Genomic DNA, 26,056 nt, shown 5'->3' on the forward strand with positions numbered 1-26,056 from the left:
AGTAACAATGCTCTTCTCAGCAGCCTACTTTTTTATCCGGGACTTTTATAATGTATACCTGTTAGAGGAAACCTATCACCAAGCGCTGCCCTCCCCCAAACAGGGGACTGGCACAATATTCAATATGCTCTATAGGAGGGGCCTCACATGTCTATGACCATATTCTGTGTCAATGTATTCAATAAAGATTATCTAATAGATGACAGATTATAGACTGGGGAAATAGTCTTTTCAGTCTAAAGAAGCTGCAGTGGCATCAAATAATTCTTCTGTGTATATTCTATGAGCAGACACAAAGGGTTACCGGGGGCAGCCCTGTGTGTGCAGTGAGGTTTTGAGGCGGGCAGAGTGTACCGACGCGATTGTGACGAGCGGGCTGCGGCAGGAAAGCCCTGTCTGTCTGCTCATAGGAGTATACGCAGAGTATTTCCCGCTGTGCAGCAGATTTTGGGAAGCGTGAAATACACTGCGTATACGCAATGTGTGACCCTACCCCGACACCTCCTGTCAAAAAGGTAAAAAAGAAAAAAGAAATTAAGGATTAAGGGGAGATCAAAAGCAATGTGGGAAACTGTAACACTAGGGGTTCACTGAACATACTTCGTAGTCCGGTCCTCCAAAGTGGGCTTTTTTCTTTAATTCAGTCATTGCATTCTTGTAAGCTTCTTCTACTCGTCTTCTCTTCTCAACCTCCTAGAAAATACATTTAGAGTTCTATATTAAAAAAAGAATATAGATATACAGCCTAGTTTTATATTAAGTCATGGTGGTTATATTCAATGCTCAAAAAGAAAACAACACAAAAAAAACAAGCTGACAAAAGCAAGAGTCCATGAATCCTGCCCTTGTCCTCATCCACTAAACTGCCCAATATGTAGGACAAATAAAAAAAAAAGAAAAAAGAAGAAAATAGGCCTTTTAAGGGAAGTTTAGTGTACCTCCACTTACAAGGTCCACCTGAAAGAGCATCATGGGTCAGTCCTAATCGGCCCATGCAAAGTTGTAGGTGTTGTATGGTTTCCTTGATAACTATCTCAGGGATGTGGAATTTGTATCGCCCGACGCCCGGGACACGCAGTTCAGATTTTTTTTTTATAAATTCGTAAAACATGACGAAAACTATAAAAATCTGGTATTGCTGTAATCAGGGTGGTCTAAAGTATCAAAATAACATGTTCGCTCAACCACAAGGTTATAACTACCTACTATAATGATACCTTTTAATTTTTCCATAACATATGCTCCAAAATAAAAATATTGGTGAAGTGAAACTGAAATAGAAGATAATTTTGCAGATTTGATGGTTTTCTTTTCTATGCCATTTATAGAAAAGAAAACCATCAAATCTGCAAAACCATCTTCTATTTCAGTTTCACTTCACCAATATTTTTGTTTTGGAGCATATGTTATGGAAAAATTAAAAGGTATCATTATAGTAGGTAGTTATGGCTTTTATAGGGCGAGGAGGAAAAAACAAGAGTGTAAAAGTGAAAATTGGCCTGGACAAGTGGATCGTCATGAGGGACAAGTAGATTTTGCTCCATTTTAGTCCCATGTACAAGTGTATATATATATATATATATATATATATATATATATATATATATATATATATATATATATATATATATATATATATATATATATACATATATTTTTTTTTTTCTTTCAATAGTTTTTTATAGAATTTTACCAAAATAGATATTTTTTTATTAATTTTCCACACCCCTGTATCTCCAAGTGTACAGTAATGTCTGTCCACCCTAATGAGATTGTAGGTGGCAGTACAGATTAAGTGACAGTATATTGAGAGGACTGTCTTAAAAGGACTACTTAAAGTAACAGTGTGATTTTTTTTATTGTATATAAAACTCGTATGTATGCAAGTACCGTATATACTCGAGTATAAGCAGAGTTTTTCAGCACGATTTTTCGTGCTGAAAACACCCCCCTCGGCTTATACTCGAGTGAACTCCCCCACCCGCAGTGGTCTTCAACCTGCGGACTTCCAGAGGTTTCAAAACTACAACTCCCAGCAAGCCAGGGCAGCCATCGGCTGTCCGGGCTTGCTGGGAGTTGTAGTTTTGAAACCTCCGGAGGTCCGCAGGTTGAAGACCACTGCGGCCTTCAACATCATCCAGCCCCCTCTCACCCCCTTTAGTTCTGAGTACTCACCTCCGCTCGGCGCTGGTCCGGTCCTGCAGGGCTGTCCGGTAAGGAGGTGGTCCGGTGAGGAGGTGGTCCGGGCTGCTATCTTCACCGGGGAGGCCTCTTCTAAGCGCTTCGGGCCCGGCCTCAGAATAGTCACGTTGCCTTGACAACGACGCAGATACGTCGTTGTCAAGGCAACGGCTCTATTCCGGGCCGGAAGCGCGGAGAAGAGGCGCCCCCGGTGAAGATAGCAGCCCGGACCACCTCCTCACCGGACCACCTCCTCTCCGGACAGCCCTGCAGGACCGGACCAGCGCCGAGCGGAGGTGAGTACTCAGAACTAAAGGGGGTGAGAGGGGGCTGGATGATGTTGAAGGCCGCAGTGGTCTTCAACCTGCGGACCTCCGGAGGTTTCAAAACTACAACTCCCAGCAAGCCCGGACAGCCGATGGCTGCCCGGGCTTGCTGGGAGTTGTAGTTTTGAAACCTCTGGAGGTCCGCATGTTGAAGGCCGCAGTGGTCTTCAACCTGCGGACCTCCGGAGGTTTCAAAACTACAACTCCCAGCAAGCCCGGACAGCCGATGGCTGCCCGGGCTTGCTGGGAGTTGTAGTTTTGAAACCTCTGGAGGTCCGCAGGTTGAAGACCACTGAGGGCGAATGATGAGAAGAGGATGATGAAGGGGGGGGGGGGGGGGGGGGGTGTGGGGATGATGAAGGGGGGGGGGGGATGATGAAGGGGGGGTGTGTGGGATGATTACAAGGGGATGATGAAGGGGGGATGTGTGGGACGATAAGGGGATGTGTGGGATGATGACAAGGGGATGATGAAGGGGGGATGTGTGGGATAAGGGGATGTGTGGGATGATGACAAGGGGATGATGAAGGGGGGATGTGTGGGATGATGACAAGGGGATGATGAAGGGGGGATGTGTGGGATGATGACAAGGGGATGATGAAGGGGGGATGTGTGGGATGATGACAAGGGGATGTGTGGGATGATGACAAGGGGATGATGAAGGGGGGGATGTGTGGGATGATGACAAGGGGATGATGAGGATGTTAATGACGGGTCTGGATGATGACAGGGGGGGGATGAGGTATTTCCCACCCTAGGCTTATACTCGAGTCAATAACTTTTCCTGGGATTTTGGGTTGAAATTAGGGGTCTCGGCTTATACTCGGGTCGGCTTATACTCGAGTATATACGGTAAATAAATATGTTCCAGCATAAGTAAGAAACCTAGTGTCCAAGATTTTAGAACTCTCTGTTGTAAGGAATATTTTTTTTGGTAAATGAAGCGATTTACAGATCACATGAGCCCTTAAGATGTTTGTAGGAGCATGCAGATGGTTCCAAATACATTTAGAGTCTTTTATACTATGTTTATCCTTTTTAGAAATGATTGTCAGGTCAAGCTTTTTGTTTAATGTATCTGATATGCTTTTAAAACATTCTAAAAAGACAAAGTTGGCATGTATCCGCTTATTTCTGAAGATATTGCTAAGGAGGGTGCATATTTTGCTAACCACAACTGTGTATATCAGCGGTTCCCAACCAGGGTGCCTCCAGCTGTTGCAAAACTATAACTCCCAGCATGCCTTGTCGTTGTTATGCAACAGCTGGAAGAACCATGGTTGGAAAAAACTAAAAAACTGATCTCTCTATGTATAAATTAAACTACACATATTCAAGATACAACTTACCTTATCAAGTCTCTTCTGCCAGCTGTCCTCCCGCTTAACCATAAGGTCGATGCAATGTGAAAGAGTGGACAAAATACCGGCTGTCGTAGCCTTGAAAGTGATGGCTTCGCCTTTAAAGTCAATCCCGTTTATGCCCTTGGGTGTCACATGTGGAAATACTGAAAGACAAGCAAAATTACGTCAACATTTTCCGCATATTTCTGCATTTTCCGCTTACAATATAGGTTAAAAAAACAAAAAAAAACCTTAACAAAAACCTCTACGTAAAATAAATTGCTCCGATGATTGACTATATGAAACAGCTTATAATATAATACAATGAAGAACGAGGAACGTCAGCGCGCGTAAGAAAGGGGGTTCTTTTAGTTATTGGAAGACACATTAACAGACTAAGTACTAGATTACCAGTGACCACTACTTAGGTTAAGTTTCCTGCTTCCAGTATGCGGTCTCAGATAGTCAAGCATTTAGCACAGAAGCCACAAATAGCTGTGCCAATAACTTACATTTTTCTCTGTTGCCATTACTGCTGTGAATGTATTCCCCATCGGCATGGTTCTGCATAAAGTCTTCTTCGTCGTCTTCAACAACTAAACCAGAAGAAACAAATTATTGTAAGACACGGAAGCCATCAGGTCAGGTACGTACTGGAAAGCAGGTGACAAACTGCTGTAGAATAGCAGCGTGCACAGTATGCAAGACAATAGCAGAGAAAACCCCAGCACACAGGCATGTCATTCTGCTCCACTTATTAACAGTTACAGTCAGCCCTTGTGCTCTATGAGACTAGCACTACCAGGAGGTTACACAGTCCCATCCCTCCCACACCACAATAAAAAGGAAATGTACCAGATCTATCTTACTAGGAGAAGAAAAGGTTAAAAAGACAAAATTTATAACTGCAGAAGAATCTAAGGCAGTGTTTCCCAACCAGGGAGCCTCCAGCTGTTGCAAAACTACAACTCCCAGCATGCCCGGACAGCCAAAGGCTGTCCGGGCATGCTGAGAGTTGTAGTTTTGCAACAGCTGGAGGCACCCTGATCTACGGCAAGCCATTAGGTTTTATGTTGCGCAGTCACAGCTTGTATATTGCAGATTTCAGATCCAGGCCACATAATCTATAGCATGGATTCCCAATAAAAACAATGGGAAGAAGATTGCAAATTCCAACAAGGAATCTGTGTGGAAAACAATTCAGTGTTAACACAGTATAAAAGGTGCACAAACATTTCTACTATCAAAAAAAAATAAGTCTAAGGCTACATTCACGCGGCTGAAAATGTATGAAATGTCAGCCCGGAAAATAAAGGCTGACATTCTGCACATTTGCTTGATTCGGCCGCACTAGGAACACTCGGAAATCAGCCGATAGATGATAAAGTATTTTTCAAGCAGAAACCTTGGACGGGTTCAGTGCTTCTGCGGACACCGGAATCAGGGTTTCCGTGGCAGAAACATCTGCCGCGGAAATTCTGCCAATTGCTCAGTGCAGCAGACTCCCATTGAAAACAATGAGACTCTGCTGCAGCAGAATTTTCCAAGCGAATTATTCTGGCAGAAATTCCGCCACGTGAACATAGCCTGAGGGTACGCACACACTAAAGAAATTCTACAAGGAATTTCCAAGCTAAAATGTCTGCAGTTTGTTGTGACACTTCCGGCAGAATACTATTCCTCATCAGAAGGTCTGCTCTGGAACTCAATGGGAGGCTGCTACAAGTGGAATCTGCCTGGAATATAGTGTGTGTGAACAGGGTCTTATACAATTGAACCCACTAGATCTGTATATATACCTTGGTTTGCTGTGCTTAAGTTCAATGGAGCTCAATGAATTTGAAAATTGCCCTGTTTTTAGGGTGTACAGCCTATGCAGAGTACCAACCATGTTGGTTTTAAGGCATTACATAAAATGGATTTACTACTGTGGCATTGTACATTACATTATGATGGAGGCAGCTTTGTACAGGACTGTTATTTTCTGATTGGTAGAAAAATGTTTATGTCACCACCCAAGGAATCTATCGGGCTAATAACAAGCCCAGGGTAAAAAGCAGAGCAACTTTTTTAGTACACCTTTATTTCACTGTATATGCTCAATGGGGGAGATTTTCAAACTGTTCATTTTTTTGGGCTGTAAAAAGGCGCAAATAGCGCAATGTTTTTGCGCCTTTTTGAAATAATTTTTTTTTTTAAACTGGCTGTGGGTTACAGGGCTGTGCAATGGACAGTATTTATTAACTGCGCCTTTGTTAAAAAGGTGCAAATATTTTGCGTAACAGTGTTAAAAACACTGCAAATGTAGACCATGACAAACTAGGCCTAGGAAAATGTCAGACCCCAGTGAAATACCTTTCAAGCAGGGGGCACCAGTTATTTAGTAAGGAGGCATCTGTTCTAATAGAGTAAGCAAAATCAAAGAACTAAATTTGGGAGAAATGTTTTAAACCTGTTGCTGAGATGCCCATAGCAACCAATCAGATCACTTATTTTATTGCTCAGAGGCCTTGTCAAAAATGAAAGAAACCATCTGTGTGCCTTCAGCTGTTGCAAAACTACAACTTCCAGCATGCTTTGGCTGTCCGGGCATGCTGGGAGTTGTTTTGCAACAGCTGGAGGCACACTGGTTAAAAAACACTGGCCTAGGTGTTGAAAACGCTGCAGGGTAGACAGCTTGGTAACAGGTAAGCTGCGTTTAGTCTTAAGGTTAGTGCATGTGCCTTAAAGGGGTTATCCAGGAAAAAATATTTTTATATATCTATCTCAACTGGCTCCAGAAAGTTAAACAGATTTTAAATTACTTCTATTAAGAAATCTTAATCCTTTCAGTACTTATGAGCTGCTGAAGTTGAGTTCTTTTCTGTCTAAGTGCTCTCTGATGACACCTGTCTCGGGAACTGTCCAGAGTAGAAGAAAATCCCCTTAGCATTTCCCGAGACAAGCAGAGGTGTCAGCGAGAAAATTTTGTCAGACAGAAAAGAATAACTCAACTTCAGCAGCTGATAATTATTGGAAGGCTTTTTTTAATAGAAGTAATTTACAAATCTGTTTAACTCTCTGGAGCCAGTTGATATACAAAATAAAAGTTTTTTCCTGGCATACCCCTTTAACAGACAGATGCAACAACTCTCTTATTCAAACTTAGGGCACGCCAGGTTGTTATGTTATTGAAGGATTGGCGATTAGGCAGGGCCAACTCTGTCTGAGGGTAAATATTCAGAAAAGGACAGACAGAAGCAAACACTTAGGCTAGATTCACACTGCGGAATCTCCGGGCAGAAAATTTCCACCTGGAGATTCGAGTGCGGCCACCGCTAACTGAATCATTCGGCGCTAAGACAGTGCGGACACTGCAGCCTCCAATAGACTGCAATGTGTTCCGTGAGTATTTCCGCCTGAAGAATGAGCAACGCGATTCGTCAGGCAGAAATTTAAAAGCGGATTTTCCGTTCACAAATTCCAAAGTGTGAATTTGTGAACGGAAACCCATTCACTATACTATACATTTTAGTAAGTGGAATTTCTGTCTTCAATTTCAAAGCAGAATTGCAGGCAAAAATCCCGTAGTGTGAACCTAGCCTTACAAGTAGGGCGACCTGCTATGACCGCCCCTTCTGTACGGAGCACACCGGTCTCCGGAGCACATGCAACTCAGTCTGAGGGAAAACAAAAGTAAACTTCCAATTTGGCAGCTCACAGCCGTTTGAAATATTTGTGCCGTATTTCTTAAAGTCCTTGCGACTTTTTGATAAATTCGGCTCACAACAGAAAAAAAACAGTGCAAAATAAAAGCACACAAAAAAGGACTTTGCAAAGCAAAACAATGATAAATCTCCCCCAATGTGCATATTTTCACGACTGTGGATATACTACATGCAATAGCGGACTGCAGCAGCTTACCTGGGGCCAACCAACAACATGGTGTTCAGCTGTGGGATTTGCGTGAACGAACAGGCCACAACATAAAACAATGGCCTTCACATGTCAATGTATGGCCAGGACTCTCACAGACAATATAAAAAGGGAATAAATTCAAAGAACTAATGATGAACACTGTACCTTTATCCCGTTCGAGCTCATCTTTACACACCGCGTCTGCACAAGCGTCAAAATACTTTTGCAGTGTGTCAACCTGTCTACACAAGATGTCACGGAAAGTCTCCATTTCAGCAAGTTTTTCCCGGAGACTGTGTCCTTTCTATAGAATAGAAGAGTAAATATACTATTAATGCATAAGGTGGGGGGGGGGGGGGGGGGGATGGGGGGGACAATGTCTGTCACTTTTCATAATGATATTAGATAAATAAAAATAATATTCTGTTCTTAGCAACAACTAGGTTGGTTCGCGCAATAACATTTTTTTTAACCTAATGTGTTATTTAAATATTAAAGGGGTATTCCGGGCAAAAACATCTTATCTCCTATCAAAATGATAGGGGATAAAATGTCTGATCGCGGGGGGCCTGCTGCTGGGACTCCCCGCGATTTCCCTGCAGCAGCCCGCATTCTATGCGTAGCTGCAGCTTCGGAAAAAGCAGGGCTTCCGAGACGGGGATGTGACGTCACGCCCCCTCCATTCATGTCTATGGGAGGGGGCGTTACGGCCGTTACGCCCCCTCCCATAGAAATTACTGGAGGGGGTGTTCAGACATCTTTAGATCGGGGATAAGATGTTTTTACCAGGAATACCCCTTTAAATTAGGGATGCTCTTTTAATCAATATGCGCACTGAATGTTGCTTTAATATAACATTATTAGATTAAACAGGTTAGCCACGTTCTAACAATGTATGGGGAGAATACAGTAATAATCACAAAACAAGCCCTTACTATGGGCTCGTTCTCTATAACCGTGTTTCCCAACCAGGGTGCCTCCAGCTGTTGCAAAACTACAACTCCCAGCATGCCCGGACAGCCGTTGGCTGTCCGGGCATGCTGCGAGTTGTAGTTTTGCAACAGCTGGAGGCACCCTGGTTGGGAAACACTGCTCTAAAATGATGCAGTTCCCATCCTAACCACACCTATGTCCCTGCTGACAGCTCTTCTGTCCATACATAGTATTCTAGGAGCATGTGACCCTAAACGCCACTCTGCATCCTCCAATGTGCGTGTGCTCCTTAGCAATGTGACTTGAGTGACTATTTTACGATAATTTTGTGTTTTAATTACAGTGTTTGAACCCAGCCTTATAATAATAATAATGCTAGCAGCATGTATTTGTAACCCTGTTTAGCGAACATGTGACAGATTTTTTTTGTTTAGTTTAAATTTAGACATACAGGGGGAGATTTATCAAACTGTGTGAGAGAAAAAAAATAGAATGATTTTCCCATAGCAACCAATCACAGCTCTGCTAACAAGCTGAGGTAAAGTGAAAGCTGAGCTGTGATTGGTTGCTGTGGGAAAGTCACTTTTTTTCTCTCACAGTTTGATAAATCTGGGCCACAATTTAGAAATCGGAACAACGTACCTTAAATGATGATGTGGAAGTAGCAGAATAACCGCTGGCTCCAGAAACCAGGGACACCATGGAGCCATGCCTCCGTAAGCTAGATTCCGATCCATAGCCAGATTCAGACTGAAAAGGAAAAACAAAATCTTGGTTCAATTGCTGAACAGATCCCCATGACAGTATGTTCACGTGCCACAACAATGAGGTGAAGGAGTATGGAGCCTACTGCAGGGTTCTTTACAAGTCAATGTCACTGAACAATGGTCGATTTCTAGAACTTCTTCCAACCTCAACAGTGGAGACAGCACATTAAAATGCCCACCAACCAGACCTTCCTAAACATCTTTACGGTTAATGGCAAAATGATCACAACCAAGATAAGATTGGCCAAGTGCATTTGTATACCCAAACATTCCCATTAAAGGAGTACTCCACTGGCCAGCTTTCGGAACATTTAGTTCTGAACACTGGCTGGCCATGCCCCCTCAATGCAAGTCTATGGGAGGGGGTGTGACGGCCGTCACACCCCCTCCCATAGACTTGCATTGAGGGGGCATGTCCTGACATCACGAGGGGGAGGGATCAACCCCATGCAGTGTGTACACAGCATTCGGAACAATATGTTCTGAATGCTGGCCAGTGGAGTACCCCTTTAACAGACTGAGTGCAAGTCAAGCTTTCAATTTTCAGAAGTGAGCCCAAGAACTTGGTAAGTGTCAATGATTGAATTGATGGCGGAAAAAAAATAAATAAATAATAATTGTACCATCTGAGAAAAGCAATTTACTGTGAAATGCAAAAACTGTAGCATAGGCAACACATAAAAAAAAAAAATCCGCTGACAAAACAATATTGAATGACAATTTTTGTCTATAGGTCACCTTGAAATACATAGGACATGTTTTGGTCTATATGTTACTGATTTGAACCAGATACTAAAACATTCTTTTTTATAATCTGTTTTTATTTTTTGATCAGAATTTTTATCCCTGCTTTGCATGGCTATGGGGACTGCTATCTTGCCTGAGCATTTTTTAACAGCATTTAGAGATGATATACAGCAAGACCCATGGACTATAGACAACAATAGACACAATGTGTCCCATTTGCATGACTTGGAGACACTACTGGGAATTCTCAGTGACCTTTTCAGATGTCATTCTACAGGGAGGTGATGAGCCTTGCTGTAAATGGTGGTGGATACAGTGTTATTTCTCTACAGTTTTCACCTTTCACTGTATTCCTGAGAAGAAAGGCATTACTTGGAAACAATCTGTAATGAACATTTAAGCAGACCTGTCAGATCCCACAAAAAATAAATAAATAAAAAAGGAATTACTCAGTACCTAATCCGGACCATTTAAATCTAATATTTATGCCTCTATCACCTATTTGATTATAAAAATCCCACTTTCCATTAGCTCATAGTGTTAGAAATCCTCTAAGGGGAAGGAGGCGTGTGTCTCTCATTTGTGGTGGTGGGAGGTGATTGGCGCATCTGCTCATACAGCCTCATTAGTCATCTCTTGTCCATGACTCATGGACAAGCCTAATGGTGCAGGACTGTTTAGTGTCCCAGCAGGTATAGGGACACTTAGTGGTGGGATTTTCAGGGGCCTTTTCTTTATTAAATAAAAAAAAAAAAAATTTAACAACAATATTACAAAATGTTTTAATTTTCATCAACAACAACATATCAAAAGTTTTTTGATCTTACAGTGCCCATTGAAGTCTCAACTTAGTTTTAGGCTTACTGGCCTGAACAGAAACTGCAAGATTCGAGGATTATTATAAAATATATATATTTATCTAGTAAAATGAAAAATTAGGATGGGGGACATTTTAAAATAATTTTTGGTAAACCTGATTTACACAATAGGTAGTTTTTTGATGCCAACAAAGACTTATAATGGGGTATATCATTTCTGTTGAACTGCACTATTCTTGCAAGCAAAAAATAAAAACTTCCTTTCAGACACACAGGGAAAATTGAAGAATGCCAAGTACACTGTTAAAAAGAGAACATAGTAGCATAAAATTTAGCAATATGAGCTTTTCAATGTCAATAGGAGGCAACTGGCAGACTTAGTAACCGTTGTGAAGAGACATAATGGCAACTGGAGACGTCAATAGTAATAAAATGATGAGAGGAAGGAGCCATCATCTGCGGGTGCCTTACTCAGCACATAATATTCATGGGACATGTGGCTGATGTCAATTCTATTATAAGAAGCTGAAGTACGTACTGCAGAGGTAACCGCTCCATTTCAACCAATACTACACCCAATAAGCTTTGGATGAGACCAGAAAGCAAACATTTTTCGGGTCTGCAATCTTCACAATCTTGCAATATAACACTGATAAATGGAAACCCCCCCCCGAGTTAGCCGTCATTACTATCTAGCAGTGACCAATAAGAGTCAAGTGCTAATGGAGATCTATTATGTTCACACACATACATTATATCTGGCCTATTTTTTGCCAAACAAGACGTGAGATGTTACAACTGGAGACCCCATCAGAAACTATAGGATAAGTTTGTCATCAGTTTCTCTTCAACCTCTTTGCAATTGAGAGATTGAAGAGCTTAACGTACCAGAACAATACATTACAAAAATAATAAGAATCTGCTCATATATCTATATTATCCCTTAGTAGAAAGTAATTTCCTTGGCAGAAATGAGTAAAGCGAGATTTAAAACAAATTCCTCCTAAATGGCACATTTCTCCATGGTCATGCTTTAACCCCGGGTCATGCATGATCTAGAATAATATCAGCTTTGTAATGCATTAATTACAATTTGTCACGATTTATGGTATTTGTTTCAGTCCATAATAAAAGCAATGACATTTCGAGGATAGTAGACACTAACAAGACACCATGAATGAAAGAAAAAAAAAAAAAAAATTGGAAAAAAATTTACATTCAGTAAAGCAAAAGTAAAAGAAATTACAACTCAACATCAAAATCACCAAATATCATAAAATGATAAATAAAGAATTGTATTAAATAAATGTAAGTAAGTAAAAAGCAGCAAAACATCACATCAGCACAACATCTAAATCCTGGTTAGTAAACTGAGCGTTCACGATTATCCATCAGAAAAGCACTCAGAAATGAGAGGATCGATAGAAACTACCACCATGCAGAGCAATGCCAATGCATTAACCCCATCACTGCCAAGCGGCTCCTCCGAATAGGTATGAGAGGTAACAAGAAGGCACAACTACTGGTTGGTGCCAGTGCTTGAATGTTACCGGCAGTTACCTGGCCACTGCCTAATGTCTATGACAAAGGCAGTGTGCAGAAAGTCAGAACAGTCCTGCAATTCTGGTTACCGGTCTAAACCATGCTGCACTGCGTCACCTTCTCCAGCACTTTAGACATCCGAGCAGGTTCCATGTTATTGCTTCTTTCCCCCCCCCAATAGTGTTTCCAGAGCGACGAGGAAGATGAGACAATGCACTTAAGCCCCACCCAACTCCTTCTGATGCTTGCCGAGGAAGGAGGTCCGGGCTTACTGTACATGCAGGCGGAGGACATTGGGGAAACATGCAGGGGACTGCTCAGTGAGCTGAAAGGGTCAATAACGCTAATGACTGAAAAGGCTCATGGGAAAACCCACTCCGGCATCATAGCACAGCACTTCATTCCAGATCAATATTTTATTTATGGACGTGACTGATGCCAAGCTCTGTACTCCGCTGCAGTGTACATTAGCACTTTGTAAGCAGTGGGAAACACATGAAGCAATTTGGCAGACCGTAATCTCTTTTGACCCACATACGTTCCCCAATACATATACAGATCAAACTTTTTATTTTATTTTTTTTATTAAATGTTTTAATAGAATCTTCGTAGCAAAATACAAAAAGAAACTTGTAGTAGCTGTAAACATCAGCAAAAGAAAAAAAAAATGAATAAAATAAAATTCCTTAGGGTACATAAGGGAAAGAAAGGTAGGGTACAATCGACTTCCGGATATAGTAGTGCCCAAAGGCCTGGGGTCCTAAGATAACGGAACAACATTGCTTCAAAACCTGAGTGCAATAAATGACAATATACCAATCCCCAATGAAGTCCTCAGGACAGACATAAGAGTGTGATATAGGTAAAAGTGTTAGGGCTAGAACCGGTGGACCAAATAAACCCCTGACAGCTTTCATGCTACACCATTCTGTGTATCAGAGGGGGCACATGGTCAGCTGTTTCCTGCACATTAAAGTGCATCACTATAGATGACCACAATTTCTGGAAGAACTTCCTGGTGCCGGTTAGTTTGTGCCGCTCCGCATCAAGTCTGTCTATCCCCAGGAAAACCTTCATTTGTGATATAAGCATGGGCAAATCCGGTGTTCCATTGGAAAGCCATTTGGCAAAGAAGTAGCGTAGCACCACCAGCAAGGCCAAATGGACTATCTGAGGAGGTTTCCTTTCCCCATCGCCTCCCTGGGAGCATGCTGGGAATTGTAGTTTTGCACCAGCTGGTGGCACCCTGGTTGGGAAAAACTGCAGTAAGTCTGCTGGAAAGCAGTCTAGAGTGTATTTACCCCAACAGGCCACTTTCTAATGTAAGGTTATAGGCTATTCTATCCTTTCATGGACAATGCAGGTCACAGACAGTACACCCCAAGCGCCATGTAGACAGCATGGGTTCCCCATTCACTTGGCAGTTTAAAAAAAATGTACCTGTCGCTTAAAAAAAAAAAAAAAAAAAAAAAAAAATGAATAAACTTTTGACATGTCCTAGAAACCTATCAAAATTTTTGATTGGTTGGGGTTTGAGTGTTCAGACCATAACCAGTTAGAACGAGCAAGGAGAAACTCCTGCTGACTGAGACAATCCTATAGACTGGCATTGTAAGTTTGTGTCACTTAGTCCGCTCTCATCCCAGCTAATTCTACCTATAGGTCGCGGCCAAAACAATCGGACCTCAGAGCGATCAAAACTTTTGACCTGTTTCTATATGTCAAAAGTTTTTTTTAAAGTGACAGTACCCATTTAAAGAGCTATTCCAATTTTATACAATAATGGTAGGGTCAGCGTATTATACGCTGCGAGAAATCTGTTGGGAAGCGGTAAATAATTTTCCTATAATGAGACACAGAGGGCTTCCCCATCGCAGATGTGCCTTTAAACTGCAGGGCTGTGCAGTGTGAAATACGCTGCATAAACTCTGTGACCCTACACTTATGGCACATTGCTAGGATATGTCAAGGGTGAGGGTCCAACCTATGGGACCCCTACAGATCCTAAGAATGAAATAAGTGGCAAAGGCCATATGCTAGTAATGTTCCACCGCATTACAAGATGGGAATAACCCTATTGGGGTTATGTTCAGCTTCAAAGAATCACAATAAAGCTACATTAGATCAGAATTGTAACAAAAATTACAAATGTAAAAAAATTGTGGCCATGTTTTCTTTTTTTTTTTGTCGGAGTACAAAAGGTAATATATCCCCTATCGTTTTCAATGGGAATCAGCCAGGAATATGCATGCTGTCTATTACAGCTACCACGTGCGGCTAAGATCTAAGATAATGCAGATTCTGGCCATTTAACCCATTAGAAGCTAAGGTTTACAGCGATAGTGGGAAGTCATTTTATCACCCTGCCTTACCACTTTGCACAAGGGCTATATATACAGTAAGTAGCACTGCTTGAGTAGCTGTTGGCCCCTCTATCACTGTCATCTACACATTGTTTAACCACCCACTCTACTCTGGGATCCACTAATGGATTGATAGTTTATTTATGGAGCCATGTCAACAATCATTGAGAGAATATGGCTCCTTAGTGCAAGTTTTCTCTTAATGAAAGAGAAAACTATTGACAGAACTGTCACTGAAGGACAGCCATGCTGGACTGTAACTGGACAAAGTCATCCATATATTTATTTGCCTTGTGACATCTCTTCGTGGACAGAGCTGCTTCTATAAAATTGGAACATGATTTCTGGGAAACAATTGTTCTGTGCTGGGAGTCATGGGCATGCAGCTGGAGACCTTGTTTCTCCCAAAGGGTATGTTCACATAGGTGGGTTACAAGAGTTTCCCACAGCAGGTTTGAGCAGCTTCAGATGGTTCTGCTGTGGATTTTTTGCAGGGGAAAACTGCAGCACATTACACTGACCTTTTCACTGCAGAAACTTGGCTGTGAAACACCAGCAGCTGATTTAAGGGGTATTCCAGGAAAACATTTATTTTTTATTTTATTAACTGGCTACGGAAAATTAAACAGATTTGTAAATGACTTCTATTAATCCTTTCAGTAGTTATCAGCTGCCGAAGTTAAGTTGTTCTTTTCTGTCTGACAACAGTGTTCTCTGGTGACATCTCTGCTTATCTGAGGAACTGACCCGAGAAGGAGAAAATCCCCATAGCAAACCTCTAATGCTTCGGACAGTTCCTGAAACAAGCAGAGTTGTCAGCAGAGAGTACTGTTGTCAGAGGGAAAAGAACAACTCAACTTCAGCAGCTGATAACTACTGGAAGGATTAAGATTTTTAATAGAAGTAATTGACAATAGCTGTCACGCCCCCTCCCGTAGGCTTGCATTGAGGGGGGGGCCGAGCGTGACGTCACACGGGGGCGGAGGCGTGACGTCACACGCCGCCAGCCGTGTGGTCGCCGGTAATCAGACCTGGAGCGAACATGCTCCGGGGACTGATTACAAACGGCGTGCTGCGTGCAAGATCCTGGAGGTCCCCAGCAGTAGGACTCCCGCGATCAGGCATCTTATCCCCTATCCTTTGGATAGGGGATAAGATGTCTAAGCACCGGCGTACCCCTTTAAACCCTTTTGCTGGAAACACACTCTTAACTTGCTTGTGTGAAAGTACCCTAATTAACATTCACACCTTTTTTGAGCCGTAAAGCCAGTTGAAAAATTTACTGCAGCAGAAAACCTGCAACAAATTTGCATGATTTGGGGTACATTCATATGTGCGGAATCTACAGTGCGGATTTGACCTGCTGTGGATTTTCCCGCTGCGGAAATTCTACTTTGAATGAACACACAGCAAGAAACTCACTATGTACCCTTGGTGTAGATGTGTGTCACAAAATAGTATAGAATATCTGCTGCATTCCAACTATGTGTGACTGTACCTCTAAAACAGGGCTTGACTGATTCGTTTAGAATCTATAAGCCATTTTTTCTAATGACCAGCGAGAGTGTACCTACTGATGTATGCCCACAGTGCTACAGTGTAATCTCTCCCTTCCCTTTAGCTTGTCAGGAACAACAACAATAGTAGCTCAGTGCTTCATGTAACCCATTGCTTCCCAACCAGTGTGCTGGTTGGAAAATACTGATGTAACCCTTTCCTTGCTGTGATTCTTTTGCTGCTGTTTCTTTTGTTTCTGTTCATAGCGAACCTAGTACAACAGTAAAACATCCCCTCTCTATATGCCATCTTGCACTGTAATGTATAATCAGCACAGTACAGTGACAGCCTGTTCAATCCAGCACATTTTCTCGTGGCATAGCAGAGTGAAGTATGTGCTTTGATTGGCCAGTGAAGTAAGGGAAAGGGAGTCCTGTACTGGCAAAAAGCTCAGCTTTAGTCCTGCTTCCTGAAAGGAGTGAATCGGAAATAGCTTAGCACCATGGATGGGGGGCTCAATAAAAGAAACGAGAGCACTAAAACCACCTGGTAAGCATTGAGAAGGGTTAATGTCACAAATCCATGCATGCTTTTATAAGGATTTTCAAATGACAGGTACACTTTACAACATATCTGTCGGGTCTCACAAAAAAAAAAAAAAAAAATTATATATACACACACACATTATTAATATATATATATATATAATAGTTACTCAGTACCTAATCCTGGCAACATACATCTAGTTTTTAGGCCTCTATTACCTATATTAATTCTAAAACCCCCTCTTTTCATTAGCTCAAATTGTTGGAAATCCTCTCCGGGGAAGGGGAGTGTCCCTCCCTTGTAATAGTGGGAGGTGACTGGTGCGTCTGCTTATGCAGCCTTGTCCATGAGTAATCTCTTGTCTATGACTCATGGACAAGCTTGATGCTGCAGCAGGACTGTTAAGTGTCCCAGTAGGTATGGGGATCCTTAGTGGTGGAATTTTTAGGAGCTGCATTCTTTATTAATAATTAAAAAATGTAAACAACCATATTACAAAAAGGTCATTTTTCCTCACTAACAACATATGAAAAGTTTTTGGATCTGACAGTACCCATTTAAAAGGGGTTATCCACCAGAAGGTGATTTTAGTAAATACCTGCCAGACCGTAATGGACATACTTAGGAAGGATCTGCGCTTGTCTTGGGGCTAAATGGCTATGTTGTGAGATTACCATAACATTGTGGCTAGCTTTTTGTGAACTGGTATTTCCTGTTTGACTTTTCTTTTTTTTACTACAAATCCCACAATTAAATTTTCCTCCCTCCCACACATCAGCCACCCCACCCATTGAAACATAAATGAGCTGCATCCATTGAAAAGAACTGTGGTTTTCAATCAGGGTGCCTACAGCTGTTGCATTAGTTGCAGATTGATCTCTATCCCACCAAGCGAGCGCTCCACCCATTGAAGCAGACAGGTTCCCTGTCATCAGCTGACTAGTGAGTCAGGTCTCGGCCGCATTGCAACCTGGGAAAAATCTGAGATAAGTCATTTTGTATGCTGATAAAAATAAATATTGGGGTGAAAATCACAGAAGAATTGTGGGAAAACAATCACACACAGGTACAGACACTATATTATGAACTACATAACTTTACAGCCCCTGTAGTAGGCTGAACCCCCCCTAATTTATTGTTCTATGAGAGATAAGATGCCCCCAGAGGTGTCTGGCACTGGCTTACCCGTTCTTACCCCTTGGCCATCGTGGACATTCACATGTATGGGGGGGGGGATGGGGAGACATAGCTATGGAAAGTGTATGGCTACATTTAGATTATCGTTCATGAGAGTTGCTGCAGACTGAGCTGTCAGAGCCGGCTGTTGGGATGGAGACGGAACGGAATAGAGCAGCTGGTATTATACTATAATATATGTAACCATAGAGGACATGTATTACAACATTTACTCAAGACTAGTTGAGTAAATATTTTTTTCTCATGAAAGTACCTACGATACAATGAAAAACTAAGCAAGTGTCCATAGCCTTTATATGAGCAAACAGCACCAACTGGGCAGGCATTCTCTAGACCCAGGGGTACTCAACTATTTTATTATTATTATTATTTTTTTTTTTTTTAGAGAGGGTGCTTATTCAGGTCTGACATCTGGTAAGAAGGTCAGAGCTGAATGCTAAGTCCTGGTTCAAACCTAGCGGCCCCAGTGCCATGGAGGAAACGAGCAACTGAAGTGTTGAGGATGTATGACCTGAATACTGCCACACACTGTACCCTTTGAATATAATAATACTGCCATACACTGTGCCCCTGAAAACTAATTCTACCACACGCTATGCCCCCAAATACATTTTCAACAAACACTGTGCCCCAAAGAATTATTGATGCCACTGTGCCCCAAAGAATTAATGATGCTGTGCCCCCAAATGAACTTTGCCACTGTGACTCTCCAGCTTTTGCAAACTACAATTCCCATCATGCACAGACAGAAGGCCATGATGGGAGATTTAGTTCAACAACTGGAGAGTCACAGTAGGGGGAACACAAATTTTTACCTGAGCTTTGGCCTCTTCTAGTCAGGCCTGGCCAGAGCAGATGATGCAGGCAGTGCTAATCGCGCCGCCTGCATCACGGGAGAAGCTCCGGGTGGGGAGCAGAGTGCTCCCTTGCCCCAGGCTGCGGCTATTCATTTGTATGAGTGTCTTAGAGACACCTATACAAATGAATGAGGGGAGATCCAGCAGGCGTTCTGGATGACTGGCCATTTGAATTCTCCTGCTCTAGACGTCTGACTAGAAGCTTAAGGAGCGGCAGAATCATCTATTTGTGGCTGGAGATGCCCCGGCACAGCCAGCGACACACTGCATGCTACTGGAATCAATCTGCTTCAGCATCTGTGCTGTTCTTGGCAGTCAGCACATACAACACACCCAAGAATAACCGATATGGAGGAGCCTTCTGGTCAGTCAGGGGAGCAGCCCCACCACACCGCACATTCTCCAGTCTACACCCATTATTCATTTACATGGCTATGGAATTTGAACTACATCAGACTCTAGTAATCACATATAAATGTGTATAGCCTTGTGTTTATTTCCAAATTCTATAGTTTGGATGAACACTAAAGTCCTGCACACTGCAGGAGGAAATATTTTAGAAGAATTACATAACGTAATGAGAAAACTCAAACTGTTTACCCTTTTTTTTCAGTCTAAATTTGTCACAAACTGTCGCAGCCAGTTTCCGTGCAACTTTTCATTCAGAGCATTTTAGAACCATAACCAGGTTGCGGACAGCTTTAGAATAGTTTTAGCAGTGGTTAGTGACTTTCTGGAAAAAGTCGCACATTTGTTGCACGTGAGTATTTTACACACCAACTCCCATCAGCCCTACAAAAGCATCTAAGCTGGGAGCATAATTTGTCCGTGGGACAAGTAATTAGCCTAATTGGCTACATTTGTGGGAGTGGTGTGGGGTATAAAACCTCCCCTATCCCACAGATAGGGTAGTATGCATCATTGGCGGTAGTTCTTTTGCTAGGCTACAGTGTTAGGTCATACGTTCCCCGGTGTGTGAGTCGTGGTGGTCCGGTTCCCGTCCCCCCCGTAGTTCCTGTTAGGTGAATGAAGGCTTCGGCCTTACTGTGCCCTGCTGCCACCGGTCCTGTCTCCCCGCAGACAATTCCAGCCCGGGGCGGGCCCTGCTCCCCGGGCCCGGAGCTCCCCTCCACCCGCCAGCCCGCTGTTTGACACGTGTTGGCCGGGGGGGGGGGGCGGGTATGGTGCGTTGGGCCCCGGGGTTCCCCTGTTCTCCTGGCGGCCCTGCTCCACGCTCGCACGGCCGGCGTTGCAATTTTCTCCTACAGATTTGTCTAACTGGTTATTGGTCCAAACCCCATCAGCAACGTCTTTGTCGGTTTTCAGCTCAAGGTATAAAAACGCACTCACTCACTCAGTCAGTCTAACTGTCCCATGAAATTTCCTCAGTTGGAAACCAGGTCGCGTGTGTCAGGCTTCTTGCTCAGGATACGCAGCAGCTTAGTTGTAAACTCTGTGGCCAGGGCCTCGTAGGAGTCATAACTTATTCTCACCAGCCAATTTTTGTTTCTACTGGCACCTTTTCTTTGGCCCGGACAGGTTTTGCCAGAGACATGTCAACCTTCGGACATCGAGGAAGCCCTCTCCGTCCCCGAGACCCCCGCCAGGGCCTCTGACAGAGGCAGCTTACCCTCCTACCGCACCGGGAGCATCCCCAGGCTGATGGAAGAACTTAGTAGGAGAGGCATCCCTTTCCCTGCCTCAGCTAGGAAGGGCGAGCTGTTCCAGCTGCTAAACCCTGGTCAGGCCCCCAGGGGGAGCCCAGGAGCATCGGAAGCTCAAGCCTCAAGTGCCTCCCTGTTGCAGCTCCACACCATGACGACGGAGGTGCTCACCTCAGTATCCGGGTTCCAGGCAAAACTGGATCTTCTGGAACGTTCCAGGAGCATGGAAGTAGCCACGATCGCATCTACAGCCTCTACCTCTCAGGCTACGCCTTCAGGTAGGCCGCAACTCTCACCTAACATTACACCTGCACACTTCATCCCAGCAGCCATTAAAAAGGACATCCTTGAGGGCAAGGACGTTAACCTCTCCTCATTACTAATCGCAACCACTGACCTTAACGACACCAAGACTGTCACCGGCGGAGAGTTGGCAGTCACTTTCAAAAGTAAGGATGCTAGGCTCAGCAGGAAACTAAACGTGGCAGAGCTCGTGATTGCCTTTGGGCTCTTCAGGGATGTCATCTGTTCCGTCTGCCCTGGCCGCAGGGAGGAGTTAGACTTATACCTGCATAAAGTCACGCAAATGGCGTACAAATATGGAGGATCCACGTTTTACGAATATCACAAATCACTTTCTGCCAAAGCAGCCACCGCTTACGTGCAGTTCAACTACGCCACCAACTAGGGGGCCGTTGACACACAACTGTACTGTGACCACTTTGCTGGTCTAAAAGCTCCTGCTTGCAGCACATGCGGAGTAACTACTCACACCTCCAGCTTGTGCCCCCAGGTCAACGGCCAGAGCGAGCCCAGCACCAGCCGAAGTCACAACTCCTACAACCTGCCAGCCCAAGACGGCCGCCCTAGACAGACTAGGCAGGCCGGTGAGGTATCTGGGTAAAACCCAGATCTGTAACAATTTTAACCTTTCATCCTGTCTGTACAGCAACTGCAGACTACAACACGTATGCTTCAATTGTTTCAGGGCCCACCCCAGCTCCATCTGCTCCCAGAAGGGTCCTCAGGCGTGACTAGGCGTGGGGCAGACTCAGATCCTGGGCCGGATTCTCGCTGGTCACCCTGATCCCAACTGGGTCAGTTGACTTGTGGCAGGTTTCTTCGACGGTTTTCATACCGGCCTTGTCGCGTCGCCCCAATGCACGCATGAATGCGGCAACTTGTTGTCTGCCCTTTCTGAGCCTGAGGTCGTGTCCAGTCTGATCACCGCTGAACTGACCAAAGGCTTTATGATTGGGCCATTTGATGTACCCCCCTTTCCTGTTGGAGAGTCAGCCCATTGGGGCTTGCCACAGGGAAGTTTTCAAATAAAAAAAATAAAAGATTGATTTACGACCTTTCAGCTCCTTACTCCTCTCCAATACCCAGCATCAATGCCCTAATCCCTTCCGAAGAATTTTCCATGAAATACGTTTCAATCGATCTAGCGATCCAGTCAATCCTACACCTGGGCAGAAACACATGGCTGTCAAAGGCAGACATCACGGACGCCTTCAAGCTACTCACCATAAAGCTAGACATCTGGCAATGGCACAGAGTCAAATGGCAGAACAAATACTATTTCGCAATCAAACTCACGTTCGGGGCAAAAAGCAGTCCATGGCTCTTTGATCAACTAGCCACTGCACTACACTGGGCACTACAGAACATCTCCAATTGCCAGCATACAATTCATTATCTGGATGATTTCTTGTTACTAGAACATCCAGACTGCACCCCCAGCAACCTCGGTGCTCTACAGACTATTTTCTGAGCTCGGAGTCCCAGTCTCTCCACACAAGACTGAGGGCCCCGCCAAGCAGCTTACTTTCTTAGGCATCATCCTGGACACCACGAACATGGAAGCCAGACTCCCTCAGGAGAAACTGTCCAGAACCCGCGAACTGATCCACAAGCTGTCCAGATGCCGGACAGTATCCAGGGTCGAGCTACAGAGTCTCTTGGGTATGATGGCTTTCGCCATGAGGATCATTCCTCAGGGCAGATCGTTCATTTCCAGATTGTTGGATCTACTTCCCTCAGTCTCTGGTCAAAGGCACACCATACAGTTAAATAACGAGGCCATGACAGACCTCCTCATGTGGGACCACTTCTTGGTAAACTGGAACGGGGTCTCATTGTTCGTGCCCGCGGCAACTGAAGAATCCCCCACAATAATCTGACGCCTCAGCAATCGGGTTCGCGGCCATGCACGGAACCCACTGGCTGGCGGGCCCTTGGCCTGCAGACATCTTACTTATCCCCAACTTCAGGGAAACATCAGCCTTATTTGAAACATACCCCGTAGTTGCTGCCACAGCTGTTTGGGGGCAATTGTGGGCAAAACACCACTGTTCGGTTCCTGTGCGATAATGCCGCCACAGTAGAGATCCTCAACAAAGGTCGTTCCAGATCCCCCCCAAATCATGCGTTTCTTCAGGAGGTTTGTGTTGCTGTCACTTCAGCACAATTTTCATTTTAAGTTTGAACATATTGAGGGTAGCAAGAATCTGGCAGCAGATGCCTTATCCAGGGCTAAAATGAATGTATTTTTTCAGGTCCAGCCAAATGCAGACCAGGCCGGAGTTCCAGTTCCTCCACTCCAGAGCCTTCAGATGGATTAGACAGCTACATCACCATTGCTAACGACCTGATCAGAAGGTCACTAGCACCCAGCACTACTCGAGCTTATGCCGCCGCCTATGCGTCCTTCACTTCTTTAATGCACAACCTAGGACTTCCAGCCACAATTTCCATGCTCTCTTCTCTAGCGTTTGTCAGTTTTTGCCACTCTACACTGCATCTATCTCACAACACCATCAAATTGCACTTAGCAGGGCTACAACACTATAGATCACTTGCGCACCCTGACACTTCACTACTTTCCGCTCGGCCTATCAAAGCAGCAGGTATCTCCGTTCTCTCTCACCCTACTACCCCTTCTCGCGCTCCGGTCACGGGGGATCTTTTCCGAGCTGTCTTCTCTACTAGACACGCACCCTTTTGGCTATCACATCAGCACAGTCATCAAAGCCGCCATTCACTTAGCTTTTTACGGGTTCCTTAGACCAGGGGAGTTCACACGTCATGGTCCCAGGTCACCTGGGCTAACCCTGAGCCAACTCTCTCCAAACTAATCACCCTACTCACTTCCAAAACCTCCAGGTGGGGGGCCTCCATACGCTACATGCCCACTGCTCATCAATGGTGCCCTGTCTCCACTCTCACAGACCTTGTCCACATGCTGTCGGGGCACGCGGCAGACCGTTCTCTCCTCCCGATCGATGGTCGGACTGTCTTCCTCACAGTTCTCGAAACATGTCCGCTCACTAATTGTAACGCTGGGTCATGACCCTACTGGCAACACAGGGCACTCCTTCAGAATCGGAGCGGCCTCAGCAGCCTCAAAATATAATATGCCAGCACACGTCATAAAAAAATTAGGCTGCTGGAATTCAAGCTGCTTTGAACGATATGTACCTGACCCATCAGCTGAGATGGCAAACGTATTTAAAGTGTTAGCTTTGTGATTTCAATAAAATAGAGTTGCATCCTACTTTTGACTCTTTGCCCTCTATAGGCATACCCACGCTCGCAGTATTTGGGCACACCTCAGCCGCTTCTGTTCATCATTTACTTTATAGGTCTATCAAGGATTCAAGTCTCAGGCCGGTAAGTACTGTCATATATGCTTATTCCACAGGTAAGCCACTCTCGGCCTTTCGAGCCACGACCACAAACTTATTAAGTGGCGTGCAACATTTAATAAATATGATGCACACAAGGCAAACTTGTGTTTGTAGAATCTTTAAAGGGGTACTCCGGTGTTTCAGTGTTCTGAACATTTTGTTCAGACCGCTCGGAGCCAGAGGCTGTAATTGCGACATCACTGCCACGCTCCACCATTAATGTCTATGGGAGGGGGGGGGGGGGGGTGTTGGCCAACATGCCCCCTCACATAGACCTGGTGTGACATCACGAGGGCATGGCCGTGGTGTCAAGACCACTGCGCCAGGAACCCAAGCTGTTGCAGGAGATCGCAGGGGGCACCAGAGGTGGGACCCTCTCCATTAGACAACTTATCCCCATCCATTGGATAGGGGATAAGATGTCTAGCAGCGGAGTACCCCTTTAAATTATTAATTCCCCTCAATGTCTGTAAATACATTAGGGAACTACAGAAAATGGTAAACAAAATCCTAAACAAAATCCTGAAAAAATAAATAGTGACTGCATTGAATATTGAAAGGATCAACGACCTCACAAGAACCTGGAGAACGCAGTTCGGGTCTATATTTTGACAGCTGTGATGCAGGCGGAACTGTTTGGAATGGCAGTTTAATAATGTATGACTTCGAGGAGAAACATAAAACAAGCTGCAATTTACACAGTCCAACACTAGATGGCGATAGAGGTAAAGCTAACTGAAAATACAGTGAAGGTTACTATCGGTCAAAGCCCAAAGGTAACACTTCAGACAATGCAAATGTTAACCGCAGATTAATATAATAATGAGCAGATGGCAGAATAAACACACTTAACCTATAGTACAAGCATTCACACTTGTCCCCACCGTTCACACTTGGAAAAATGAAAGCAGAACCTTAAAAGCTTTTAATACAAATAAATTGAATCGCTTGTTGTCGCCGCTGCCAGGCGATCAGCGACTAACATTTCCAAGGTAAATACACAGGATGCCGTTTATCAGCGTTTGGCCGGATATCAGCGTTTGGTCAGTAATGAAATGTTGCCATGAGAAAACAAACAAGTCCAGAGACCGTGACACAGTCACTCCAGACAACACTGCCAACCCCACCGGATGCCATGGTTACCCAGTGAATAATGCCAGCCTAATAGGTTAACACTTTTTCTGACTGGTAGAATAAGTCTTCAAGTACAAAAAGGTAGGATAAAAGTTTGTAGTTATTATAGTATTCAGATCAAAGGCTGAAGATCCCTTGTATGACATTAGTATAAACCAGGGTTTGACCAAAATCCAACATCATGGTGACACCCAATGCAATGATCGCCCATTCTGCCTGTGGTCAGCACTCCGGTGTTGCAGCCAAGGAGCGGCCTCAGTAGAGAGCAAGTGGACAGTTATATCTAACACAGGGGGGAAATGAGGCAACTGTAATGAGGAGACATTAATACCTGACACGTAAGACGTGAGGGGACAATAATAAATGACACGGGGGTGGTGGGTTTGTAGTTGGATACCCATGCATACTACTTTACAGGCACATAGTAGCAAGCGTCCTATATGAATAATTGAAAAAGAACAGAGCCTTGGTGGAATCCTAATATGGAGCTGTAGACACGCCAGTTTTGGCACATAACTGGATGTCCTGAGTGGTAGACCCATTTATGATGAGGGT

The 26,056-nt window shown here is 44.0% G+C and overlaps 1 protein-coding gene across 4 annotated transcripts in view; it reads right to left on the bottom strand.

The window, feature by feature from the left end:
• Positions 1-26,056, bottom strand: part of CERT1 (ceramide transporter 1) — a 93,924-nt gene that overhangs the window by 16,387 nt on the left and 51,481 nt on the right. For 3 of the 4 annotated variants that reach the window (XM_056540207.1, XM_056540203.1, XM_056540222.1), the window contains 5 exons: positions 9,323-9,430; positions 7,913-8,051; positions 4,363-4,446; positions 3,857-4,014; positions 601-693 (listed from right to left, as the gene is read on the bottom strand). In XM_056540207.1, the coding sequence (XP_056396182.1) occupies positions 601-693; positions 3,857-4,014; positions 4,363-4,446; positions 7,913-8,051; positions 9,323-9,430 (582 nt within the window). Of the gene's footprint in view, positions 1-600; positions 694-3,856; positions 4,015-4,362; positions 4,447-7,912; positions 8,052-9,322; positions 9,431-12,671; positions 12,730-26,056 lie in introns of those variants that run through there. The other variant, XM_056540215.1, reaches the window with a different exon arrangement.

The sequence above is a fragment of the Hyla sarda genome, chromosome 1 (assembly GCF_029499605.1).
Source record: "Hyla sarda isolate aHylSar1 chromosome 1, aHylSar1.hap1, whole genome shotgun sequence".
Taxonomy (NCBI): Eukaryota; Metazoa; Chordata; class Amphibia; order Anura; family Hylidae; genus Hyla; species Hyla sarda.